Source organism: Rhinolophus hipposideros (assembly GCF_964194185.1).
Source record: "Rhinolophus hipposideros genome assembly, chromosome: 9".
Lineage (NCBI taxonomy): Eukaryota > Metazoa > Chordata > Mammalia > Chiroptera > Rhinolophidae > Rhinolophus > Rhinolophus hipposideros.
The window spans coordinates 49,250,311-49,275,006 of NC_138055.1; the positions used below are offsets into that span (position 1 = coordinate 49,250,311).

Sequence of the window (24,696 nt, forward strand, 5' to 3'; positions counted from 1 at the left end):
CCCATGAGATTTTGTCAGGTGAACTGGTTAGCGTGCAGGTTGGTAAAATCTGACTCTTTGCTATTCTTGACACCAAAACTTTTACTTGATCACTAACAGAACAAACTAAGGAAAGGCACATAGTCTAGTAAAGTAAATGGGGACCTTGGGAAGTTCTTGTATTCATTTTGCTAAGTTCACATTGAAAGGCATGTCTCACTTATTTCTGTCTCTACAATCCTAAAGGCCCTGAAAGAGGGCCGAGAATGAGAAATGTGTTGTAAAGGAGGAACGAATTTGTTGAAAAGGTCTCTGCACTTCAAACCGGTAATTTCAGGTCTTTATATTCAAATTCTAACTGCCAGTATAGCTTTGGACAAGTCACTGAGCTTCTCAGAGATTGAGTAAGGTCACCTTTAAGTTCCCGTTTCAAGTTCTAAAGTCTATGATCATCTATTCTGAAAGCTGTCGTGATTCCTTTAAAAGAAATGTTAGCCATTCGATTTCAACTCAGTGGAGAGCTATGCCTCTATTAGGGGCAGTTATGGTACCTAAGTTGTGATAATACCTGTATTACTATTTACACAGTGCCAATTACAGGGAACCCTTCTGGTGATCTGAAAATAATCCATGGCCTCAGTATGAAGCCATGTACAGAATTAGGTGCAAAACTGCCCCAGTAATCTAGCTTTAGTAATGAAAAAGCCTTTGTTGCTGAAGGATAATATCATTCAGTGGTTAATTAAGAGTACACATTCTGAAGCTAAACCATAGAGCGTCCTAACTTGGCTCTAGCTGGGCAACTTCGAGCAAATTACCTAACCTCCCTATGCTTTAATTTCCTCGTGTGTGAAGTAGAGATAATCATCATAGCTATCTTACATAAAGTATCAAGCACAGGTCCTGGTACAAAGTAATTCTGAATTAGTGTTAGTTATTTGTATAGCATTTTTATAATCTGAGTGGATGGAGATGCATTTTTATAAGATTGTTTCACAGGAGATAATTAGTCCTAAAATGTTAAGGGAAATAAAGACACAAATTAATTATTCAATTATGGTAGACCGTTCATCCACTGATCACTTTCTCAAAAGCTGTTTAGCCTAAGGGGTTAAAGAAATAAACATTTTCTGCTGGCCCATCTGTAGTTGGTGGGATGCGGGGAGAGAGATGAGACCCTAAATTGCTACCAAGTCTGACCTCTTGCTTTCCCAGTTTTCAGCCACTTTATATAAGCAGAGTCAAGGTTAAGTCTGGGAAATCTTACAGAGTACTGACAACAAAACCCTTATAATGGCCTTTGGATGAATCAAGAGATTCAGCAAGTGCCTTTCCTTTCCCATCTAAAACATAGCTCTGAAAAACCAAGTGGTTTTTCAGAGCAGTAGAGTGGGGCTGCCACCCTCCGTGCTTTTGTCGGCCATTACTCCTTAGGGTCACACCCAATGTGGGCCTCTCCCATACCCACTACAGTGTGATAAAAACACCTAGCAGGCTGGTTTGCAAAGCTCTTTCACATGTTTCACATTTAAGACTCACAACGACACTGTGAGGGCATGAGATAGAAAGAGCACATGATTTGAAGTCAGAATTCACTTGTTTGGTAATTCACCAAAAATGTACTAAGTACCTACCACGTACCAGACACCATCTAGATCTCCCAGTTCTTTGGCTCTTAGCTAAGCCTCATCATAAGCAAACCTGTCTTGTTTCTAATCCTTGTTTTGGCTAAATCGCTTTGTTTGAGAGGGGAATGAGGATTGGGTGGCTACAAGCAGGGGAAGGGCTGGGGGTTTTGTAACATTCTGATTATGATGCTTTCCTGCTGGACTTTTATGTTAACAATCTGAGTGGATAAAGATGCATAACTCAGTGACTCACATTCTAGCATGCCTAGAGCAGACCAGTGAAGAACAAGTTTGATAATTTGTAAAGGTGTGTGTGTGTGTGTGTGTGTGTGTGTATGTGTGATCAATTACATATTTTTAGAAACCAGAGGTGTACTTAACACTTCCTAGAATATGGGATTTTCCTGAAACAAGGTATTAGGTAAGGGGACATTTCATATCAACCCGTATAAATTCAAATAAATCAAAACCATAATAAATGATATTCATACCAATGATAACCAGAATGTTATACCTGAAAACACACAAGAGACAATAATACCTAGAAACAAATAAATAACATGGAAGATTGGCTCTAAAATCAGCTCATAAAGTGAAAACCACATAAAGTAAAAATGTACCTTGCAAATACCTATAATTACCCATACAGAATGCTGATCATACTGATTTTTTAAAATAAATAATGCATTTCATTTCTTTGTCAATGGTTGAGAAACCTTTAAAATCATTCACGTGTTCTTTCTTTGGGTTTCAGAACTCCTGCAGACAGTTTTCTGACTTAAATGCATCCACTGTGTGAGTCATAGTATTGGTAACACTGAAGAATGTCCATTTAAAGATTCCAAGTTAACTTAACAACTGTTAAATGTACGCATGAGATGCTTTCATTGTACCCTTATATACTTTCATTATTAAACAAGAGAAGAAGAAAAATAAACGTATGTATGAAATTCAATTAACAGCAACAAAACAAACTTAAGTAAAGTAGAAACCAGAAAACAATAAGGCTAAAGAGAGATATTAATGAATTAGAAAACAGAACATTGGTTGAATTAATAAATCCAAGGGGTGGCTTCTGAAATAATAAAATGAGATGAAAATATCCCTAGAGCTCACAAATTAACTGGAAAGTAAGCTCCATGAGGACCCAGTGTCTGCCACATAATAAATATTGTTCAAATGAATGAATGGATTAAGAAAATAGGTGATTGGAAAACAATCTGGCTTTATGTGTGCATGTGTGTGTACTATTGACATTTACTTATTCTTTGAATGAATAGGGAAGAGAGAGAGAGAGAGAGAGAGGAGAGAGAGAGAGAGAGAGAGAGAGAGCCAGAGCTATTACTTGATTCTTCCTGAAAGCAATGGGGGCCAGGAAAGGCAACTTTCCTGTGTCCAGGAAGAAATTTAAATGGTTTGGTTTCTCTGCAATAGGCAATGCCTGAAGATTATCTCCTCTGCCTCTCAACTCTAAACATGTCTATCCCTCCATTAGGCTTTTACTACTTGGTATTGTGTGGATCTTTTCATGGCATATCTTTCCCAGCCAGATGGTAAGATCCCAGAGAAGAGAAATCATGTCTTAAATGTCTTGTCCTAAACAACACCCAGCATGAGGCCTTATGTGCTAAAAAATTCCTCACTCCTACAGAGTACATTTCAATTTACAGAGTGTCTTCACAGATTTATTTCATTGTTGATTGCTGAAATAGAGAACCAATATTTCTGACTTTATGAAATACAAATGTTTGGATGAGATACAGAAGGCTGAGCAAAGCAAATGTTTCCATTCCATCCATTTCAGCCAGGCCCGCATAGATATAACCTCTTTCTTTCACTACTAAAATAAACTCTACTGTGTCATGCTGTATTTTTCTTTTATTACTGCTGGCATTTTATTTAAATGGCTGTTTCCATGTTCATAAGTGAGATGGTGGTTTCCTTTTTGTGTGTTATCTTTCCTATGTTTTGCTTCAGAGTTATACCAGTTGGAAATGAATGACCCCAGATGGCAGAGCCACACATAGGAGTCCTCATCTCTGAGGCTCTGCTTGGAGGACAGCTACCAAGAATGCTGCCTGAACCAAACTGCACTGTGACATGAGAGAGAAATAATTTTTTTTTTGGTAGGCCACTGAAATTTGGGGTTTCTTGTTATAGCATCAAGAATTGCTTTTCCTGACTCATACTACATTTTCATCTTAGGTCTCACCATCATCCTAGGTGACTTCTTTGTCCACATGGATGACCCTTCAAAGCCTTAGCCTCACACTTCCTCTTAACCCCATTAACCTTCATAACCCCGTTTCCTTTATTGCCATGTATTGACAATCCTAGAGCTTATCATCCCCTAGAACTTCTATTTCTCAACAATTAAAAATTCCAGCAGCCACTCTCTACCACAGCTGCCTTTTCATGAAGTACAGCCACCTCCTTGTTCTTCAACCCTTCTCAAGATGTCTTACCCACTTTTCTATTTACAGAGAACTTGAAATCTGCAGGTAAATATTCCCTCAAACTCTTACCCAGTCCTTCAAATCCAGTTTGTATCCACACTCATCCTTTTCTCTTTCCATTTTCTCCGAATGGAAGTGAGTCCCTCCTATCTCTCCCATCCCATGTACTCATTTATTCCCTCCCTCTCTTCCTTCTTCCCTCCCTTTCTTCTTTCCTTCCCTCTTTCCTTTCTTCCTTCCTGTCTCTTTCCTTTCTTCTTTCCTTCCTTCCTTCCTTCCTTCCTTCCTTCCTTCCTTCCTTCCTTGCTTCCTTCCTTCTTTTCTTCCTTCCTTCCTTTTATTTCTTGCCTTTGCTTCATTCTTTATGCCTTGTTTTACCTACATCTTCCTTCTCTTCTCTACTGCCATTTCCTCCCCTGCATTTGAATATGCCCAAACCTTCCAAATTTCAACAGCTGTCTCTTGATTCTGCATTCCCCTGCATAGTTCTGGCTTTATCTTTTCCATTCTTCACATCCAAACTTTTTGAAAAAGACAGTTACTGTTCCTTATATCTTATGCATTCCCCAATTCACAGTCATATGTCTTCCTCTTCTACTTAACTACTTGTGCCAAGGTCACCTGCTTCTAAATCCAGTGAACATTCACAGGCTTTCTCTTCCTTAATCTAATGCATTTGGCCCTGCTGGACACCATCATCTCCTCTCCATCATTAGGCTTCAGTTATTCTTTCCTCTTCCTCTGCTTTGGCTCTTCCCTCATTGGCTCTTCCTTTTCTGTCTCCTGCTCTTCCAACTACTTAAATATTGCTGTCTCTTTTTCCATCCTCTTCTCTTCTTTTGTTACATATAGTCTCTGATTTGTTTCATCTACTCCAATGGCTTGTACTACTAACTAAATGCAGATTGACCACGAAAATCTAAATCTCTGGCTCAGCTCTTTCTTCTGAGCTCCAGGCATCTTCACCTATCTTTATACGAGGTGTTTCTTCTTTGTTGTCATACAGACTACTCAAACTCAGCATGTCCAAAAGAAACTCATTTTCTTCTCCATCAAACATATTCCCCATCTGGAGAATGGCACCACCCTTTACTGTACCACCCAGGCTATAAATCAGAAAGTTAGTCTTCAAGCTCTCTTCTCTTCCACCTTCTTCCATCTACTCAGGCAGCAGTCTTGTCAATCCCAGCATTTTAACATCTCCCAACTATATCTCCTTCTCCATTTCCATTACTATATCTCAATTCCAGCCTTCATCATCTCTTCATTGGATTACTCTTATAGTACCCTAACTGGTCTGCTACTCCCTCCTCACTGTAATTAGAAAGTTTTTTTTTCTAAATGAGATAGGGGAAGAAAAATTGTTTTCCCTCTACCCGGTTTAGGTTCATTGCTTAGAGCCCTGCAAGTTACAGTAACAAAAGATAGATTAACAAAGGAAAAACAAACAAAAGTGTATTAACATGCGCAGCTTGCACACACATGAGAGTATTCAGTGATGAGTAACTCAAAAGGGTGGTTAGAATTTGGGTTTATACAGCATCTTCACAAAAGAACAGTAAATTTTTAAAGAAATAACAAGATAAAGGAAAAGGACTTTGAGGTTTCCAGAGCAGCAAATTATAAGAAGGGAGAACTAATGGGAGAGATTAGGGCTAATTGGTACAATTTGTTACGTAGATACCTCTGGGGCTGTCTCAGGGCTGATAAGGACCCAGAGTCATCTCTAGTAGTTTACTTCTGTCTTCCTGAGTAGAAAGGGGAGTGGGGACACCTTTATAAATTTATTTTTAAGGTTTATTTTATCTTGCTTTTAGGCAAATGGGGGAGGGCAGAGAACTTTTCTGGTATTTGCTTCTCCTCCATTGCCCTCAGCTCAAAATAATCGTTATGCCAAAATCATCTTTTTTTGAGTGGCGTATCTCCTCAAATTTGTTCATATCACTCCAGCTGCTAAAATCATTCATAGGCTGAACTCATAGCTTTCAGAATGAGATCAAAATGGCGTGGGGTGATACACAAGACTCTTCATGATCTGACTTTCACCTACTTTCCAGCTTCCTCTCTATAGAGTTTCTACCTCTACCCATCCTCTACTACAGTCCTGGCAAAACCAAACTACTTGCTGTTCACTGGGTACACCACATCCTCTCTAGCCTTTACCCATGTTATTCCTTCAGACTGGACTGGAATTACCTTCCTCCAAGTCCACTTCACCGTAGAAACCCATTTTTCAAGGTTTGTCTTGGGTTACTACAGGAAAAGCTTTTCTGGACACTCAGCACCACCATCCTTCTTTGTTCTCCTATAATGATTGTGCATATCTTCCTTATTACCCTTATGTGATCTTGAAATGATTTGTCTGTCAAATCTCAATCAATGGAGTCCTAAAAATTGTGCCTCTTTCATCTATCTAAAAACCCATCCTACTCTTGCTACTGGGCCACTATAAGGGCCTCTACTTTGTTTCCCTGGTTCCATTCCTGTCTTCTCCACACCCTACTCATCTCAACATTACTATCGAAAGGGTCTTCTTCAGATGCCAACTGAATCTTTTAAGGAGGGCTTAAGTCAGAAGTTTCAGAAAATGGTGCTTTAACGTAATATGAATAAGATCAAAGATGGCTTCATAGAAGTGAGATTTTTGCTAGGTCTTTTAGGATCAATAGGCTATCGATCAGTGAGAAATGCTAGTGAGCACATTTGACTGCCTCTTTAAGGACACTGAATCAGCCAGATTGGAATGTATTGTTTAGAAGGAAGAATTGTGGTAGTGAACACTGGAAAATTTGCCGGGAGCCAATGTAAGGAGAATTTCGAGTGCAGTACTAAATAGTTGCATGATCAATGTGTATTATGCAAGAAAAAAATTGAATTCTACATCTAATTTCTCTGCTTCAGACTATCACAGTTTAGGAAACTTAAATATGAAGTAAAAAGAATGATTTTTAAGTATGGTTATTAGGTGACAGGTCATGCCCAAGGTCCCAAAAGACTGAAAACTCAATGTCACAGAAATGCCAGAGAGAAGCCAGGAGAGATGTTGAGATGGAAAGAATTGATGGGGTGAGATAGAAATAATTTTAAGAGCTGCAATTTTAATATCCTGATATGAAAATTCACAGACGGACCTAGGAAACATTTTTTAAAAAGAAAACCTTTGGGATTAATATCACAAATCTATAAAAAAACTTAACTCAACTCCAAAAAAACAAACAACCCAATTAAAAAATGGGCAGAGGAATTGAGGAAACATTTTTCTAAAAAGGACATACAGAAGGCAAGAAGACATATGAAGAAATGCTCAACCTCACTAACCATCAGAGAAATGCAAATAAAAACCACAATGAGATACCACCTCACTCCAGTCAAAATGGCTATCATCAATAAATCAACAAACAACAAATGCTGGCGCGGATGTGGAGAAAAGGGAACACTAGTGCACTGTTGGTGGGATTGCAGATTAGTGCAGCCACTATGGAAAACAGTATGGAGGTATCTCAGGAATCTGAAAATGGAACTACCCTATGATCCAGTAATTCCACTCCTAGGCATCTACCCGGAGAAATCCAAAACTCCAATTCAAAAATCAGTATGCACTCCTATGTTTATTGCAGCACTTTACACAATAGCCAAGACATGGAAACAACCGAAATGCCCATCGGTACACGACTGGATTAAGAAGCTGTGGTACATTTATACAATGGAGTATTACACAGCCGTAAAGAAGAAAGAAATCTTATCATTTGCAACAACTTGGATGGATCTAGAGAACATTATGTTAAGTGAAATAAGTCAGAAAGAGAAAGACAAGTACCATATGATCTCACTTATATGCGGAATCTAAAGAAAAGAACATGTGAATGAACTGATCAGAGACAGTTTTGAGGACACAAAGAAAAAACCGATAGTTGTTAGATGGGCGGGGGCGGGGGGGGTGGGTTGGGGATAAGGGGAAAGGTGAAGGGATTGGGAGGCGGCTGGTGGCCGCAAGATGGCCTCAGGGTTTTCTGGAAATTAATTTGGGGAACTTATTCAATAATGTTGTAGGGGTTTTGTTGGGTATCCGAAGGGCATGCGTCCTATTTGGGAGACCACCTCAGAGATGGTGTGGATGCCTGATTGTGGCGTTGTGCACCAGAGGCTAAACATTAATGAATGCCAACTATAATTTTATGTGTGTGATGTGATGGCTGGGTGTGAGGTCGGAGGGATGGTGGGTGGGGGGAGGGGGGTTCACAGTGTGAGGGATGTAGATGGTGGGCGTCTAAGTATTACCTTGTCTTGTACACCTGAAACTAATAAAAAAAAAAAAAAGAAAACCTTTGGTTACCATAATATTTCACCAAAGCCAGTACCTGTTAAATACTTAATATGTAAATGTATATCAATGCTATTCTTAGATAACCAGTCTTAAAAATAATTTAATCAATAAACATAAGGAAAAAAGGTTAGGAAAAAGAGTGTCATGATTTAAAAAAAAGCTCTACAAAATTTTTTGTCTTCAGAGATGGTCATGATAGGTTTTTTAAGAGGATGCTCTGTTCTTTAAAAGCTTGGTTATCAAATTCAAATGCTTCAGCGAAAGCATTCTGTGTGCCACAAAATAAATAATTCTGCATTAGGGAAATGTGCCCTTTGATGGTATGAATTATCTTTGGTTGATAATTACACTAGCAATACTTAATTTTTTAAGTTACTTTAACACTGAAGGATTTAATTAATGTAATTTCTGGTATTATTTATAAAGGCTTTTTTAAACCAAGGATTGAGAAGGGAAACACCTATGTTACATTCCCAGACCGACAATGACTAAAGAACTTCAGTCATTATGTCAATTAGTCAAGAAATATGTCCTGTCATTAAAAAAAAAAAAAAATCTGAGTAACAATGTGCTCATGATCTACGTATTTTGCAAACCTAGTTTAAGGTTATGTAGTTATTTCTTGGGGACATATTAACTATTAGCTATTGTGATTCTGAATGTGAGTTATGATAATATCATGGGATATTATCTGACACCTAAAGGAACATTTAAGGCTAGGTAAAATGAGAATTATGTGTGATTATCTTCCTCATCCCCTCCCTTAGAATAACATTTACCAAAATGGCAGCAGTAACACAGGAAGGTAATCTCTACTGGTTACTTACCCCTTTAGAAAAATGAGTGATAACAATGATTTAAATTTAGTGTTAGAAATTGAGCTGAATGATAAAACATGTGTTTTCAGATTATAAATGGCATACATTAGCAGAAGAATAAAGAATATGTTAGGAGAGTAATACTAAAGCTTTTCTCAACTAGAATTAAAATTATAAAGCAGGTAGTGATTTAGTTTAAAAAAAGAGAGAGAGAAAATGAGACAGAGAAAGGCAGTGACAGGGAGAGAGAAAAAAGGAAGGAAAGAAAAAGAGACATGGGAAAAAAAGAGAAAAAATAAAAGAACTGACTTAATAGTTGGTGTCAAATTCACTGGGGTTTTCTTCCACGAGAACAAAACCAAACATTACACTATAAACATGAATAACATGAATGAATAGCAATTCCATAATTGCTGTCAAAATGATAATGCTGCTCCTATTTTCAGAAATATTTTCATTGGACACATTCAGTTAATTTTATCCAGCAGTTCGTAAATACTTTCTGAAAGTTGTCAGAAAGTGAGTTGAATGTGGACATTTCAAATAATGAATAAACAATATGAATACATCCGTCAGCATAACAAAGAGCATGTGGGCCAAATAGCTTCAGGGTCTACTTTTTGGCAGAGGTATCAAGGTGCTGCTAGACCTGGCATGTGTAGGCTATGCTCTCAAAATTGTTTTTCCAACAGAAACGTTAGGTTTATGATGAATATCTTCAATCTTAAAGCGTCTTCCTAGTGGCTCGTAGTAGTGTCTTCTCCTGAAATAAATGGCTGGCCAGGACCAGAGAACCAATCTGCTGTCTGTGGTAGATTGATTCAGACAAGGTCAGGTAGGGATTTGACCCTTGAGTTCAGTCAAAAGTCCCCCAATGGGATGACAAGCAGTCTTCATTTTTCTATTACAAGGGGGGAAAAAATGGTGTGGCTGAGCTGTCTGGGTACCACGCAGGACGTCACCTCTGCTGATGTCTGGTAGAGGGAGGAAGATGGGCCAAGCACAGGCTGATGATCCGGGAACATGGGATCCCATCCCATCTGGACCACCTACTAACTATGTTACGTAACCAGGCAATTTTTCCCATCTGAAAATAGGCCTCTTGGTGCCTACCCCACAAGGATGGCATACCTCTTTGGAGTTATGCAAGCCACACAAACCATCATCACCAGGGCCCATAGCAGTCACTCTTTGTAACTCTAATGTGCTGCTGCTCACATTTTGATGGTTGGCTATATTTTTAATGAAGCAAAAAATTATAGGATCTTTTTCTAACACCTAGTGATATCTAAATACCTACTTCCAGCACAAGTAATGGTAATGCCGAATTTAGAATACTAATAATGAATCAAAAAATGTGGGCTTTACCCAAGAAGCCAATTAAAGCACAGCCAAGGGCTTTGAAAGCAGACAAACTTGGGTTCTGATCTGAACATCCTACTTACTAGCCCCATGGCCTTGGGTGAGTTATAAATTTCTCTCAATTTTCTCCTATGTAAAATGGAGCAAGAGTACTTATTTCAGTGTGATTTTGTCTAGACTAAAGGAAACAACGTGCATGAATACTGGCTCTGCCACTGACCAGTTGGGTAACCTTGGGCAAGTTTCTAAATGTCTCTGTGCTTCATTTTGCTTGTAGGTCAAGTGGCTTTCACAATGATCCCTGACTCAGAGGCTGTCACGAGGATTAGCTCATGGAGAGCCCTTAAAACAATGGCCGGCACATCGTAAGTGCTCAAAAAATGTTACCTATTCATTTTACATTATTCTTCTTATTCATCAATGTTATTGCGAATAGTCATAAATTAGGTTCATGAGATAACAATGGCACAGACCTGAGAAAGAATTAAAAATATAGAGCATAATACAGCAAGAGGAGTAACCTACTGAGAACAGTGCGTTGACCCTGTTCTCTTGGGTTTAGTAATGCACGGACTCTCAATGGAAAGGAAAAAGGAGTCCAGGCGGAGGAGAGGAACAGTGGTTATTCTGGAAAACATTGATGGAGGTGAGAGGGCCACTCAGTGAGTGTGACCCACCCATGAGCCACTGAAACTGGCCTAGGTGCCATTTTTGAAAAGCATTATCATCTTGCACTTCACAGTCCACAAAGCACTTCACATCCACGATCACATACTTGACACTCATCTGGAGTAGGCGGACCTTCTGAGTGGCCAAGCCTTATGTTATGCACCCCACCCCCTTCACATTTTTCCTTTGGCCTGGTTCTCTCTGCGGTAATATAATTTTCTCCTCATACAAGGAACTAGTTCAGAAAATACATTGCCATGGAAGTTGCTAGAAGTTTCCATGTATTGACAAGGAGAACAACTAATTGGCCTGTCAGACCACACGACCTCCACAGAGGTCATCTTTAACTGCACTCAGATATCACTGAGTAAACACAGCATCTCTGCTGTTTATCCACTAAAGTAGTCAGAACTCCTCTTGACAGAACTGGATTCCAAAAAAAACCTGCTCCAAAGGTAGGAGACAGCTTATTAAATTTGTGTCAAGCCTACTGCCTGATCCCCTTAAAGTCCAGTCTGATTCCTTTCAGGACCTTGACACATGGTAATTGGCATTACTCTGTTAGCAGACGTTGAGAGGAGACAGACAAGCCTCCTGCTTCTCCAATACTGGCATCTGCGACATCTTTTCATAAATACCAAACAGGGGGCCTTAAAAACAAGTGGAAAATACATGAGAAATGGGCACTTAGGTGTATTTAGACAGTTTATTCATCACTGAATATGGCCAAACCATTCTTGTGCTCTTTTGGGGAGGTGAAAAAAAGCATCACAAACTGGGGGACAAAGCAGAAAATGTGCCCTATGGAAATCAATCATATCATCAACAGTGTGTACCTGTTGTGGCTTTTCCTCACATTAGAGTTCATTACAGTAGGCAAGGCCACCAGCTCCTTCCTGAGCACGTTTCATTCACTGCATAAATATTTGTTCAGCCAAGTTCTGTTGTCAGCCCTGGTAACACAACACCAAACAAAACCCATAAACATTCCTGCCCTCGTGGAACTTCCATAGTAAGTAAAATATATACCGTGTTTCCCCAAAAAATAAGACCTAACCAGAAAATAAGCCCTCGCATGATTTTTTAGGGTGATATCCCCTAAGCATAAGCCCTAATGCTTCTTTTGGAGCGAAAATTACCATAAGACCCGGTCTTATTTTCGGGGAAACACAGTAGGATATCAGATGGTGATGAAAAACAAAACAGAAAGGGAGATAAGGAAGGTGGACTTGTCGGGGAAGGGCTGGGAATGTTTTTGAAATCTCCACGTGTGCCTCCCGAGAGTGGTCAGGGGTTGAGAGACTCTGAGTCTGAAGGTTCTGAACGGGGCAAGGACATGAGCTGACTTACAAATAGGGTCTTGGTGGCTGCAGTTTGAAGAACAGACCCTAGAAAGGCCAGGGTGGAAGCAGGCAGACCAGAGACACCACTGTAATAATCTAGTGAGGGGTGCTGGTAGCTTGTACGGAGATGAGGGGCCGGTGGTGGGAAGCGGTCAGACACTGGATGTATTTTGAAGGTAGAACCAAGGGAATTTTCTCACAGATCAGATAGAGGGTGTGACGCCAAGGTTTTGGGTCTGAGCACTTAAAAGGGTACAGTTGCCATTTGACCAAGATGAGAAAGAGCACGGCAAGAACCATGTTTATGCAAAAAGCCAGAAGGCATTTATGCAAAAAGCCAGAAGGCATTTCTAGGTCAAATAAAAACATGTTGCATGGAAATGCCCATAGACAGTCAGGTGCTCAGTGCCTGGCACTTTCTAGGGGTCAATAACAACCTTCAGAGAGTGTGGGCTGGAGGGTGAGTTTCCATTGCTGAATATCTTTAAGGTGGTTTGACAGCAAGTAATAAACATGTGTTCCAAGCATCTTCCAGAAATAAGTAGAGGAGATGAAGATGTAGGCAGGAAAAACTTCCCATAAATGCTTCTTCCCCCATCTCTTCTAAATCTTTAGACCCTGTGGGAAGAGGCTTCATTGCTTGGCAGGATTCCTGGCAACTGCCCTTAAATTCAAGAGATGTATGGGATGTTTGCCACTGGTAGATGACTCTCCCATCTCTCCGAGCATGTGGTACTTAAAACAAATGGAGTTACAGAATACCCTGAGTGGCAAATAGCAGGGGAGTTAGTCAGCCACCTCATCATTACTAGTAGAAAAATCCCTAAAAAGCAAGGCCTGAGTTAGGTTCTTAGGAAAATCTGAGACCCATTACCGGGCTGCATATGATTTCATTTTCAAAAACCCTATCAAATTTTTAAGATGCTTAATGCTGACCAATTAAACAAGAAAAAATATGTATTTAACATCTGTCATTCAAATCATTACATACTATATAGCTAATTAAGTTTCTTTTTAAGGTCCTTATTACAGATTTTACATTATAATTAATAATTTTTCGATTGAATCCTTATATGCATAAGATTTATTAAAACAAATACCGTGTTCCCCAGAAAATAAGACCTAACCAGAAAATAAGCCCTAGCATGATTTTTCAGGATGATATCCCTTGAACATAAGCCCTAATGCGTCTTTTGGAGCAAAAATTAATATAAGACCCAGTCTTTGTTTCGGGGAAACACGGTAGTTCCTGACGAACTTGGTCCATGATCAAAGAACTACATTTCCTCTGGGTTTTAGGGAAATGCCAACATTATAAATGGTTGCTTAGGGGAGACACTTGGTATTTTCTCCACTGATTTGAAGTAGGTCAGATTGAGAGCTGAAGCCTTCCCTAAGGTTGTAATTAAGTATGAATATTAAAAAACTGAGAACAAATAAAAAAATAAACAACTTCTCTTAGGCTTTCATATCACAGGCCTTTCATTATGTTTTTACCTCAGGCAAGATGCTTTTCTTTGGGAAAAGGGATATATACTTTAAAAAATAGATCTTTAAAACTGCAATAGCTCTGTTTTAGATTCACTCAAGCATGAATGCTGTGGAGAAGTATTTAACCAAGCAGAGTTGGGGCAAAAATGCTCAATAAGCAGCCTGAACTATTGTACTTTAATTCTGCAGGTCAGCCTAATGTGTTTGTTTTTATTTTTTCCCCTTGAAAAAAATCCCATCTTTCTGTCTCTTCCCAGGCAAATCATTCAGTCTTATAAAACCGGCTTAGTCAAATCAATACCTAGGCTAGCAATGCAAATTTAATTACACTGAGGTTTGGATAAACATTAGCTCTAAGACATTTCTTGGTCTATAGGATGATAACTGAATTAAGTAGGATTATTTCATCATTACCGTATTAAACCCACATTGTTACACAAGAGAAGCTAATATTTCTAACTCTATTTAGCCTATAAAATATGCTATAAGCATTTGTATGAGCCAATTTAATATGTTTCCTCCTTGAAGAGCTATGAAATAGGACTACATTACAGCTACATTTTCAGTGCAGAGTAGAATGTGTAATGAGAGAGGTACACACTGGACCCCACCCACAGTGATCAAGCTACCAAAGGACCCCATTATAAGGCTGTTCCACAGGCACCAGCGCCCTTGTTTCCTACAGCCACCTTAGTTAAATCCTCATGGAGTCAGGGTACATTTGCTGTCTCGCCTTCCATTATGTCTGCCTGTCCCACTGTGGAAAACAAATGAAATCTCTCTGACCACAGGCATCTCCTTGAAGCCTCTGCTCAGGCATTCGTTCTAGGAAAGATTCCTGTCTTTGGGCATTGCTAAATCAGCACACTTGCCTCGTGATAAAACTCTGTCTGTCTCTCTTCATCGCCTGGGAGTAGCTTGATCATATTTGGTCCCTGGTTCAAGCTCAGGGACTGACATATATGAGGCATGAGGGACTGTGTGTTGGAAAAAATGAATGAATATCATTGAAAAGGTAAGACATACAAACACCTACTCTGTGCTCAGTGCTGGGTATACAGATAGAAGACATATTCTCTCATAGCTGAGGAGCTGGTCATGAAGATGAGGACTGTAAAGAGAGACAGAACAGCAAAAGCCAGCACTGGTTAAGGGCCAGAGCAGTGAGCAGCCAGAGTTAGGGAGAAACTGCTACAGGACAAGTCTACAAAGAGGAATCTTGACAGCAGGGCCAGACCACTGAAGGAAAGGTAGCCTGGAGCCCGATAAAAGGAGGCAGGAGGACAGAGGGGCCATGATCAGTAAAGCCCTCTTACGGAGCTGAAAAGTATTATAATGTAGTGTATGAGAGTATAGACAGTAAGAGACTGGATTCTGACGTATCCAAACAAAACTGGATTCAAATCCTGACTCCTTGACTACATGTCCTATGGGCAAATCACTTAACATTCCTAAGCCCTAGTTCTCCCATCTGTAAAATGGATGTAAAAATAATTACTTCCTCATAGGAATGAGAAAAAATATATATAAAGCATGGAGCTTACATATAAAAAGGTTATGATGGTTATTATTCTCATTCCTCATGACATGGCTGGGACACATTCATCCTAACTGTAATGGAGGTAAGTTTTGTGGCTGTGAGTATGAATAGAGGATCAGTGTGAAGTTGTAAGGTCACTTTCTCCTCTAGATTTGATCACAAAGGACAATAGATCAGAGTAGAATTTGAAATCAAATCCCTGACATTCACACCAGAGCACTATTAACTAACTCGCTCCCTATGATACCGGCTTTCTGAAAGTCAAGATCCCAGCTAACGCAGTATTCAGGGTATCTATGGGATGACTATCTAGTGTTCAAGCCTGTGCCGTTTGCCCAGTTGGTTAAAGCAAGGTCTCTGCCAATTATCTTCCTCTTCTCACTTCCTGTTTGCCAGTATAGTCACTAGTAGACAAATCAAGTCTTACTCTTAAATTGTTTTAGGTTTGTCTGTCATCTCTTAGTTGTGCTGTAATCTCCTTTAACGGGAGAGAGTAATTATTATACATCATTTATGGCCTCCACAGTATCTTAGCAAAGCTCAATAATCTTGTCATGGTTACCACTGGCTGTTCATCACCAAAGGTTTGACCCTTGATCCTATATACCTGACTCAATGATGCGAAGATCCTATAGAACCTACAAAATTCCTGGGAATATCATATTTGATACTTTGCTGCCATGTTATCTAATAGAGAAATTTAATCAGATAAGCTAGTGAGGCTACCTTGTGAAATAAGTTTAAAATTATTTTGAGAAATGTAATTTTAAAATTAGTTGGAAAAATACCCCATGGGGTCTGAATTGTCCCTACACTCTTTTAGAAATTTAAAACAAATTCTTAGATAACCCTTCCAACAGAACTATTCACCCTATAAATTTAGGTCATTTTTAACTTAAAAAAATACTGAATGTAATCATTTATTCCTTTATCTCAAATATATAGCTTATAATAATAAAGCAGATATTTGTTTTGCATATCATGCAATTTCATGTGCGAAGGGCAACCAGACTAAGAGCCAGTAGACTGGAGTAGGCCTTGTCTATTAAACCTTGATCTTCTCAGGGAGATTTCCAGTTTTGCTACTTGTGATGCATTGTGTTTTACAGAAGAAAATAAGAATCATTCCCACCTTTCTTATGCTTGAATGACTTATGATCCCCTGACCTTCCATTCCTCTTCTCCAGATTTGCTATGAGCATTAATTCACTCACACTCTGACATTCATAGAAAGTTTATTTATGACCCATGCTTTACAAAGTCATTCTATCGATAGAACACCTATAAGAATACTTTGCAGAGATATTTTTTAAATGATTATTAGGATTAAAAATGGCTTATTAGCTGAGTCACCTGGGAAAATTATTTACCCCTTTTGAGCCTCTTTTCCTATCTGTAACTGGGATTAAAACTTCCCATCTTTCAGGGCTGCTGTGATGAGAAATGATAATAAAGTGTCAAGTGTGGTGCTTGACACTTAGTAGGTACTTAATAAATTAAAGCAGTATAAATGCCATATACATATATATATATAAAATCACATTTTACAATTTGCAAAGGATCTGTTTTTCCTACTCTGTTGACTCTGCTCCTCATTGTAAATACTCCCCCCCAACCCCAGAATCTACCCACAAGGAACAATGGACCCATAAGGTGTCCTTTCAATTATTCAGGAGGTTATTATATGAGTTTACAGTTCTACTTTTTACATATTGCTATCCAATAATATTTGCAGGGACAAAGTAGTTATCACCTTTTCATACTAACTTTTACATTGTAAAAAATAAAAATTATGGCTTTGATGGCTGGGTCTTGAGCAGAGAGGGATGAGAGAACCATGAAAAGAATCTTTGGGTTCTCTTTAAAAAAAATATTATTCTCATATACTGAAAAAACAAAGGAGCTTGATTCTCACTAGAAGAAATCTGCCCTCAAACATCCTTGAAACATGCCCTCACTTGACTATGACCTAATCAAAGTTGAAAGCTCCAAAGCTATTGTAGCTATTTTCAAACCAAAAATAGTTTAAAGAATGGAAGAATCAGAGATTTAGTCATCACAAAGTAATTATTCCATATTTCATAACTTAGAAAAATATAAATCACAACTTACAGCCAACAGTTTGTCTAGAATGCATTTAGCATCAGAGAATCAAACTCATTCATTTTACCAACATATTAGAATTTTTTTAAAGAGTACTAAAATTCTTCTTATTAATAAATCCAGTAGCAAGTAATAATTATGTATTTTGATATAACCTAAACACAAAATGTGATAGGGCCTCAGTTTAGGATGTATTTCATCAAAATGGGCAGAATCAAAATTACATGGAAAATTTTTTTTAAATATGATATGGGCAGGCCTTATGCCTCTGGTTAGGAAGTGTGTAGACGATAGCTGCTACTTATTTAACTTTCCCTTGTTGTAGACCTGCTACTAGATCACTAGGTAAACCAGATGACATTAAAAGGCAAGGGTAACCAAGCAGCAGTTATGGCAGTGGAAAAGACATAATGTTTGGTGATATTTAGACTGTATCTTGTTTTAACAGTACTTAGCAGGATGATCCAAATCAAATATCTTTTTAGAAGTTGGACCGACAGTGTGTCTTCCTGTCTCTCTTATGTTTCCACCCCCGTAAGTTTCACCTACGTCTCTTCTGATTAACATTTTAGAAAAATATTTATTTAGAAAAATGAAAACAAATATTTTTTTCCTTGGCATATTTAACTATAAGTAAGAAAACATTTTAGGCCATTCTTTCAGATTATAAATCTTACAAGTATATTTAAAAGATTTAACTCATGAGTAATTACAGAGTATATTATCACAAACTAGTATCTTTTAATTATAGTGAAAAATAGTCTAAGCCCAGGAAAATTTCATGTCCATGATCTTTGCTTGGTTTCGCCAAAGAGTATCCACCTCTCTCACAACTGTGAAATGAAAAATACTACGTAGTTTAAAAGAATAACCCAGTTACATAAGTCCAGTTTATTACTTGGAAGGAAAATTATATAAATGTTTTGAGTGGGGCAAATTTATAAAGCACAAATTAGTTCTGTTCCTATATTTAAAATACATGTGATCAGGCTCCTATCAAAAAAAAAGAAAAAGGATACACCTAAAAACTTAAAATTCCACATAACATTTAGTTACATGCTTTTTCATCACCAGGCCTTCTTACTTTTGTTCAAAATGCAGCTTTGCTTTTCAGTATTCAGGATTTGAGGGGTTTTCTTTTGTTTTAGCTCTAAGTATCTTAGTTTTGATCTCAGTTCAGTTTGTCCTTTACCCAAAGCCTATCAGGACCAGCCAAAATAAGGCTCTACAAATTCCCCACTCCTAGCACTGTCCATATTCCCCTGGCAAATGCAACACACATTTCCTAGGATCAAGGGTTTGAGGGCTGAAGGACTTCAGAGATCCTGGTCACAAAAGATTCTATTCAGAGATCCTCTCTGCAACTTCCCTGCCAGCATATGGACCAAAGTCAGGGTCATCATGGCCCCTGAATGCAGCCCTTCCCATTGCTGGAGAGCGTCAGTGGTTGAAGAGTTTTCCCTTGTGTCCAGGCCAGCTGTGTGAAGCTGAACAAATCACAGCTATCTCTGGATCTGAGTTTCTCTAGGAAACTTCCTGGAGGAAGTTCAGAAACTTCTTTCTGAAGGGAGAAGGAGGGATGATTTCAGAGGTCACACAAATCACGGAATTCTTCCTACTCACATAAATGGAAGTAACTGGAATAAAATGTTTACCTGTAACATCTTTGGGTCTAAAGGATCTTACCTAACAGGAAGGTTTGTTTAAAAGGCAGAGGCAGTTTTTTCAATACCATCCAATAAGGAATTTTCAACCCTGAGCAATGGCTCTGCATCTTATTCCCTAAGGTACAGGTCCTGGCCACTCACTCCTTAACCCCCTGCTGACCAGCATCTGCCACTGGGAGCCTGGCTTGGCACTCACTGAGCTGTTACCAAGTGTCCACAGCTTCCCCAAAACACCACTGCCAGTCAGTCTTCCCTCCTCACCTACTTCTCTGCAGCATTTGTCACTGTTGCCCACTTCCATCCTTTAAAAATTCTCTTAACGTGTGATTCTCCTTTGACATTTCCTGACCACTCTTTTGTCTCATTCTTTGGCTCCTTCTCCATGCCCACTGCTAAAAATAACCATTCTTTGATTCTCTTATCTTTGCCAGGAAGAATCCTGAACCCGAGCTCCCCTATGCCAGTTACTAATTCACTGTGTGGCCTTAGACAATCCACACCCCTCTCTGGGCTTCAAATTGGACCTGAGAAAAAAGCTGGTCCAAAACGTCCCTTCGAGCTATGCAGAACTCTGCTAGTCTCCTTTAATTCCATTCCTACAATCCACCAGTATGGAGTACAGTTTGAGAGTACTGTACTGCATTGCTAGTCTGTGATGGAACTAAGACCACCAGGAAACATCACTTTCAGTGTGGGAAGGAACCCTAAACATCACCTCGTCTAAAACTTTCATTTTATAGCTGAGGAAACCTAGGTCGAGCATGGGTACTCAATTACCTCACAGCAATTACGGGTATAAGAAAGAGGTCTCCTGGGTTCTCACACGGTACAAAATTGGAACTTACATGTCTTCCAAACCTGGTTGAAGTGCATAATGGTATCAGAGTAAAATGCGATATAAGAGGTATAAATCAGTGTAGAACACTTTAGAACATGTTTTACCCTTAAAAAAATAAACTCTGTACTGTAACTCCAAGAACTCTGGAGAGATATTTACTATAGTGGGTGCTTTACACAAAGTAGAACAATGTGATCACATAAAACATCTTAGATTTATGTTTTTAAATAGTCAAATAAAATAGAACATCAAGTCACAGAATACATATACTTACATTAATTCCAATGCCCAAAGCACAATACAGTAGGATCTACTTAATAGTTCATATAATTTAAGATGTGCATACATAAAAGCATATGAACAAATATTAGTATCCTAGAACAAGAGTTTAAGAAGTTACTCAGACATTTTGGTATCGACACCTACGTATTTATGGCAACAAATCATGATGGCTTTAAACTTTCAATAAGATCTTTTGTATAAGGATAGGAAATTTACAGAATGGAAAGAAGACAGTTAAACAAATGTACCTTTATTGCACTATTTATCTAACAGGATATGGAACGTGGCATTGCCCAGTAAATTTTATCAGTGAAGTCTGTTTACTGTGGTTGAAATGATGAATTTAACTGAACTAGTCCCAAATCTAACTTTACTTTGTGCTTTATAAATAACTGCTGTTTGGTTCTTCTAAATGAAATAGGACACTAACGCTTTTCTTGAAAATAACTCAACATTGGTCCTAATAAGTTAGCAAAGTCTCTTTTTAAAGAACACTAATACACAAAATTTATTTTTTCTTTCAAGAATCCTGAATAAAAGGACAATGTCAGTCAAATCACCTGCAGGCCAGCTTTGAAATGATCAGTAGTGCTAAAGACTAAGACATTGTTCTCTAGGACTTTAACAACAACCCCATCTTTTTCCGGCACATTGAAGAACCAAAGTGCTTTACCATGTTTCCTACCAACCATTTAAAGAGACCATTGGTTATATTTCAAAAACCAAAAACAATTTCTGTCTTGTTGTTTATTTGGCACACCACACACAAAGGGAGGCAGAAAATTAAGAAGGCGCCACAAATGGTGTGTCTGAAAATACTGAATTGACTGAATCTGAGTCGGATTTCACCCTTGTGGACTTTAAGATGCCCTCAGCTATAACTGTTTCACTGGGAAAGAGCCTGACTTTACCATTCTGCCCTGCTGCAGTATCCTTCAGGGGTTCTAAAAACACAACTCTTTTACCAGCACTGGCCTTCCATTCATCAGCGGGGACATCACTAGCTGCGCCGGGATTGAGAATAGATGAATGGGCATTGCTTTGGTTTAGCATATTTTTTTGTCTCTTGGCTTTACACCTGCAGGGACAAGGTGTCAGATAGAGGTACAGAAGTACCAAAACAATACTGGCCACACAGGCTGCAAGAGTGGTAAAAGCTGTGTTAAATGCTTCCTGGGCATGGGATCTGTTTACAGTGAAATTGCTCACGTTTATTGTGACATCCACAGTTTCATTTAACAGGCGTTGCCTGTTCATTGCAATACAGGAATACACTCCAGCGTCCTCAAAACGAGGGTTTTCTATAACCAGGCTTCCATTGTGAAACACGTGAAAGTTTTCCACCTCTTTCTCTGGCTCCAGCAATTTGTTATCGGGACCAACCCACATGAAATCGGTATTTGCATTACCAGTCTTGCCGTCACAGTGAACAATCAACCTTTCCCCAACTTGAGCCTCATGAATAAAGCCAAGTGCACGGAAGGAGCCATTGATAATACTGTCAGAGCAATTCATAAAGCTATCCTGGAGCAGAAGCACCTGATGGGAGTGCCTAGAGTCAGACCACAGGCGACAGGTATAATCATTCTTAAAATCCATCACTGAGCTAAAGTGCCTACGATACCAAAAGATCAGCAACGAGTAAAGAGAACAGTCACAGACAAATGGGTTTCCATGAAGGTAGATGCCTCTCAGCTGCTTTCCTGGCACTAAATTTATATGGTGCATTGGCAGGATAGGGATCCGGTTGTAAGAAACATCTAGAAATATCAGTTCTGTCAGTTTGAACCTTCCGACGTACAAATCCATGGGAAACTGCGTGAGAAAGTTTCCACTTAAGTAGAGTTTTTGCAATTGGGAGAGCCCTCCAAATGCTGAAGGATCAAGATAGGAAATGTGATTGTTATAAAGCAGGAGCACTTCCAGAACCTTCAACTCTTGGAAAACTGCACTTTTCACGGTCTTCAGCTTATTGGATGATAAGTCAAGACACTTCAAATTCGGAGTGGTGGAAAAACTGCCCATGGAAATGCTGGTGATGTTGTTATGACGAATAATTAGGGTGTTCAGCTTTCCAAATGATGCTGGAATCCACTCAGAATCCAGAAGCCCGATTCTGTTATAACTCAGATCCAGTCTCTTAATCAGTCTGAAAAGGTTCCCAGGAACCTTGGACAGGTTTTTGTTGGTGCAGCTCACAATATCAGTGGCACAGATGCAAGCCGTGGGGCACACCCCAGACGCGCCAGGGCTCACAGTCACCGTGATCACCAACAAACACAGCAGTTCCTTGCAGCCAGGTCTGACAACTCCAGGCAGGGTGGGCAGTGTGTGTAAACGCAAAGACATTATGGTCTCCTCTAAGACTCTTCCAGGCGCCTTTGCCACCAGCTCAGCCTCCTATCAGTGAACCTGATAAACAATCAATATTTAAAAAGCGTTAAAAAAGACACACACACAAAAAACACACCAAAGTTTACTACCACCAGTTAACCCCTAAGACTCACACCTTGCTTTCTTTCCAGTAACTTTGAAAATGGAGCCTACATGTCTTTTTACTGTTAACTGCAATTTTTCCTGGGTTACTCCTGCTTACGGACATTTACAGCCACAATCTATCAATGCAACCGTCTCAACGGTCAGAAGCTCCGTTATTTTTTTAAGATGCATCCTGCTTTTTTTTCCCCTCCCTCCAATAGACACAAAAATACACAAACCAATGCTGTAAACAATTAAACGGAAATACTTAGCGAGCCACCCGTCCAGAACACAACTCACAGAGCTGAGAAGCCTACGGAACTCTGGGGCTAGGTCGCCGATGGTGGTGTCTTCTGGAGGGTCTGTGTGTCTGTCACTCTTGCATCTTCCGAGTTCCCTTCCCTCTTGTTCCCGGCGGGCGGCAGCCTCTCGCTGGCTCTCAACTTTGGGAGTTTTAAGCAGCCGCGGCGGCGGCAGCAACCCCGGGTGCAGAAAACGACTCCGCGGGCTCTGGTAGGTTTTCCCTGGCTCTGCTCATCGCTCAGCTCAAGGTACCGCCTGGGCGCGCCGGCCGTCCTGTGTCCGCGCGCGGGAGCCCCGCTCCCGGAGCTGGGTGCGGGGGGCGGGGGCGCGGGCGGCCAAAGGGACCCGGCCCCGCCTCTCCGCGACCGGGTGGAAGCCCGACCCCGGGTGCTCTCGCGCCGCGGCCTGGGTTTTATGCCAGCGCGGCCGGGGTCGGCTGGGGGGCGGGGAGACGGGTCCCGCCCCTGCGCGTCCTCCCTCTTGCGGGAACCAGCGCCGAGGCTGAGCGCAGGAGCGGGCTGGGCGCGTGGCGTTGGGCGCGCGGCGCGGGAAGGGGGCGGCGGCGCAGCCAATCGGAGCTGCGGCCGGTGCCCACCCCACGGTCTCGTCGCCGCGGTCCGCCTTCCTCTTCCCGCTCTTCCCTGACCTGGAAGAGCGGGCGCGCTGGGGCGCGGGCGCGCGGGCGGGACAGGGGTCCACACCCTCGGCCGGGGCTGGCGTCCCGCGGGTGAAGACGCGCTCACCCACTCTGGGCAATTGCATCCGTCTGTCCAGTCCAGAATCGGGTGGTGGTGGGTTGTTGGGAGGTGAAAGGGGACACGCCTAGCCCGGGAGGGGGAGGTGGCACCCTTGAAGACCCCACTTCGGCGCGGCCGTGAGGGTCTACTGTGCTCCCCGACCTCTTACAGCTTTCTTTGGGCGAGGGCCAAGCGGGCTTCCACGGCTCTAAGTGCAGTTGCTTTTAAAGGTTTACAAAATAAACAGAAGGAGCCTTCCGTCTCCGCCCACGTGTGGGGAGGTCGGGGGAAAAGGGAAATTGATGCCTGTTCCCTGTAATGCGACAAGGCTCTCTAGTTGAGGAACCAGGAAGACGCAGCGCGGACACTCAGAACCTCACTGGGAAAGTTCTGTCCTTTTCCTAACTCAGAAGGCGGCATCAGGGATGGTGCCCAATTCACCAAGGAGGAGCACAGGAAAAGGGGGCATGGGGTCGACCTTCGGGCTGAAGCGCAAAGATAAGAGTATTAAGCTTTCAAAACATAAGGCTCGCTCTGGACAGGGACTGATCCCAGGAGTGTCTAAATAGAGATTCTTCATCCCTTCCTGGACTGGGGGTGGGGGCGCCTGACTCAAGCGTGCTTTGGTCCAGCAGGCAAGGAAAAGTGCAAGCCCAGGTAGACAAAAAAAAAAAAAAA

The 24,696-nt window shown here is 40.6% G+C and overlaps 2 protein-coding genes across 7 annotated transcripts in view; one reads left to right on the forward strand and one right to left on the reverse strand.

Annotated features, from left to right (window-relative positions):
- The window catches only part of PCED1B (PC-esterase domain containing 1B), a 286,638-nt gene that overhangs the window by 137,389 nt on the left and 124,553 nt on the right, over window positions 1-24,696 (forward strand). For 4 of the 6 annotated variants that reach the window (XM_081058552.1, XM_081058548.1, XM_081058549.1 and 1 more), the window contains one exon: window positions 10,845-10,932. The gene's annotated coding sequence lies outside the window, so the exon portion shown is untranslated. Of the gene's footprint in view, window positions 1-10,844; window positions 10,933-23,269; window positions 23,492-24,696 lie in introns of those variants that run through there. The other 2 variants (XM_081058550.1, XM_081058551.1) reach the window with 2 other exon arrangements.
- On the reverse strand, window positions 20,352-23,885 carry AMIGO2 (adhesion molecule with Ig like domain 2). The gene is made up of 2 exons (XM_081058547.1): window positions 23,279-23,885; window positions 20,352-22,912 (listed from the first exon to the last, which is right to left on the reverse strand). The coding sequence occupies exon 2, from the start codon at window positions 22,847-22,849 to the stop codon at window positions 21,284-21,286; it is 1,566 nt and encodes a 521-aa protein (XP_080914673.1). The 5' UTR covers window positions 22,850-22,912; window positions 23,279-23,885; the 3' UTR covers window positions 20,352-21,283.

Excerpts from the sequence above, each read along its gene's own strand:
- AMIGO2 (XM_081058547.1), bottom strand. The coding sequence starts at position 22,849 with ATGTCTTTGCGTTTACACACACTGCCCACCCTGCCTGGAGTTGTCAGA.